Source organism: Trachymyrmex septentrionalis, unplaced genomic scaffold (genome assembly GCF_001594115.1).
Source record: "Trachymyrmex septentrionalis isolate Tsep2-gDNA-1 unplaced genomic scaffold, Tsep1.0 scaffold37, whole genome shotgun sequence".
NCBI classification, from domain to species: domain Eukaryota; kingdom Metazoa; phylum Arthropoda; class Insecta; order Hymenoptera; family Formicidae; genus Trachymyrmex; species Trachymyrmex septentrionalis.
The window spans coordinates 5,225,456-5,228,323 of NW_017305536.1; the positions used below are offsets into that span (position 1 = coordinate 5,225,456).

General features: G+C 33.6%; 1 protein-coding gene across 1 annotated transcript in view; it reads left to right on the forward strand.

The window, feature by feature from the left end:
• The window catches only part of LOC108750400 (cyclic nucleotide-gated cation channel alpha-3-like), a 77,247-nt gene that overhangs the window by 53,854 nt on the left and 20,525 nt on the right, over positions 1-2,868 (forward strand). The window contains exons 4-5 of the mRNA XM_018489814.1: positions 1,504-1,742; positions 2,358-2,572. Coding sequence (XP_018345316.1) covers positions 1,504-1,742; positions 2,358-2,572 — 454 coding nt within the window. The remainder of the gene's footprint in view (positions 1-1,503; positions 1,743-2,357; positions 2,573-2,868) is intronic.

The following is a 2,868-nucleotide window of genomic DNA, read 5'->3' on the forward strand; positions in this document are numbered from 1 at the left end:
AAAATTATTAAAATGTAATTTCTCTAACAAATAAATTCTACAATGCTTACAATACAAATATATTAAGCTATTTCTTGGAAGAAAGAAATCCCTTAAAAATAAATGATAAATGATATTGCGGATAAATTTACATTGTACCCGACATTGAGGAAAAAACGAAAATGAGAACAAATAAAGGACGAAAAAAAAAAAAAGAAAATAAAGGAAAAATCTCTAGCTAGGCTTTAATTAGCTAAATGTTTCAATAAAAGATTACAGAAAAAAAATAACTGGTATTATATTTAATTTCATAAAAAGCGTCGTGCGTGCGTGCGCGCGCGCGCGTGTATCTCTGAGTTTGTCAGGACAAGCGAGTTTAATATTAAACTATTCAATGTGAAAAAAATTTTTTTTTAACAATCCTGCGAGTACATAACAACATTCGCAACATTCGGTGAACGTTCATTTCATTATGCGCTACAACCGCATACGAGCCATACCTTCATGGTTCAAACATTGTACGAATAAACCAATGTGGAAAATACGAGGATCTCCGAGAGATGAAAAGTAATCAGAACGGTCGCAGTTAACAATTAAGCAAAATACGATGAGTATATTAAACAACAGATATGGACCATAGTCGTGCGAGAAATGTCGAATTTCACTAAAATTAATTTCAGAAAAATTAATTATATTGATGACCAATGTTTCCCAGTAAATAAAACTGATGGTCATTTGTGACGTTTCGTATATTTTTCACGGCATATTTGTATTGCTCATTTATAAATGTGGTATTACTAAATATTGAATATGCATTTATATTGTATATTTGTGCAAAACTCTCTCTATAGTCATTGCATTTTTGCATATAAAATAAAGTACGTGGAAAGAACGATTTTGCTGCACTGGCAAACTATACTAAATTTTAATAAATCATTTGTTTGAAAATTATACAACTAAGTATTTACTAAGTATAAAGATATATTCCTATGATAAAAATTAATAACTTGTTTTAACAATTATTTTTATTTTTGTAAATAAATATTTATTTAATGTAAGTTTAATTGATACTATTCAAATAAATATTTATTAAAATTTAGTACATTTCTTTCTCAGTGTAAGGTATCTAAAAATGTGATATAGATACAGATCTAAAAATAATTTCGTTAGATTATCAAAATAATTACGTAGTAATTTCAAGCATGATGAGTAATACTATGAAGTTTTGACTCAAGTTTCTAATTTGACCACCTTACTATATAACTATTTTGATTGTATAACAAAATTTTTTTTTAATTTATAGCTAAAATTTTAGGTCAGTATTCATAGATGATATTTTTATATTTAAGTTTGTTTTTAGTTCAGTCTTAAGATGTTACGAATCAATCAGAGAACTGTATTAGCATCTTAAGACGGTACTTAAAACGAGCTTTAAATAAGGAACTTGAATACCGACCTTAGATACTTCAAGATCATCCTTTTCGTGTAATATAGTGTCATGACTCTTCATCCTAATTGGTGTAGGTGTATTCTGTGTCGCAGCGATACTTCAGCTCGTCACGGGATTCGCTTCAGGGGGGATACGTGAATCGGGGGGCGAGCGAGCTCGATCTGAGTCGCAAGCCGAGAAGAAGGGACCACCTAAGGGGCAGATTCAAGCTGCCATATACAGTTGCGCTCACGTCCTCGCGTGACCAATCGCATCTCCACACACCAGCATCAGTCAATCATCTCAGCAACAGTAGCTGTAACGGCACTGAAACGTGAGTATTTCATTGGCGAATAATTGCGGATCGATTTCAATTATCATCGGATATCAAATTTCGTTACTTCAAAAGCTATTCTTTTTCATACTTTGATATTGAGAAAAACGGGTATTCTAAGAAAAATTCAATTTGATGCTAATTTTTCTCCTGTAGGAGGTCAAACTCGCGATGAAAGTTCAAGAAAATGAATATAACGAAGAAATCTGCGTAGTGAAGTATCATAAATATTCAAGTGACTTCTTGGAGGCTTACCGCGGCGGTGTTTCTTGCATTTCTAAAGATCGCTTAATTGTGCCAGGGGCTTCTTTAAATAGAAATATCTTCGCGGCGGAATTGTCGGAAGCAAAATTGCGGGAAAATCTTTTCATAAACATAGAAAAAACTTGTTTTTAAAATTTGTTGCAAAAGTGCCTGGCGCGTACAAAATTGCACGGGATTTTTTTCCCGTGCTGTGAACATTCAATACTTCCACCATCGTAATTTTTCAAATTGATACGCGAATTCTCGTACACAGTACAAACAGTAACGGAAAAAATGGACAGCCGTGTCGCAGAACGCGTCCAGGGACAAAAGTAATTAATCAACGTACGTTGCATTGAATTACTGTCTCAGGAGGTACACGGCGCAACAACAACAACAGCAACGCGGTAGTAGAGGCTATCCCGGACAACCTGGATCGAGGGGTTTTCGCACGGGTGCGCCAAATTGGTCCTTCATCTTCGATCCTGCGGGACGTCTCTGTTACTATTGGTCGATGGTGGTTTCTCTTGCCTTTCTTTACAACTTCTGGGTGATCATCTATAGGTTTGCCTTCCAGGAGATCAACGGTTAGTCCGCAATGACTTCCTTTGAATTTTCTAAATGCGCTTTTCATATAGATCTAGAAATTGAGAACTCGAATCGAAAGTACATTAGTTTATTTTCTTGAGAAGCTCGTTATTTGTTAAATTATGGAATCACTTGTAAGAGAATCTAGATTTATGTCGAGTATATAAGCGAGATCCGTATTTAAATGTATTTTAAATATAGGACTTTTGATAAGCTCTGTGATTCGTATAAATAACGTTCCTACAAGCATGAAATTATTAAATTATACTATGATATATATATATATATATATATA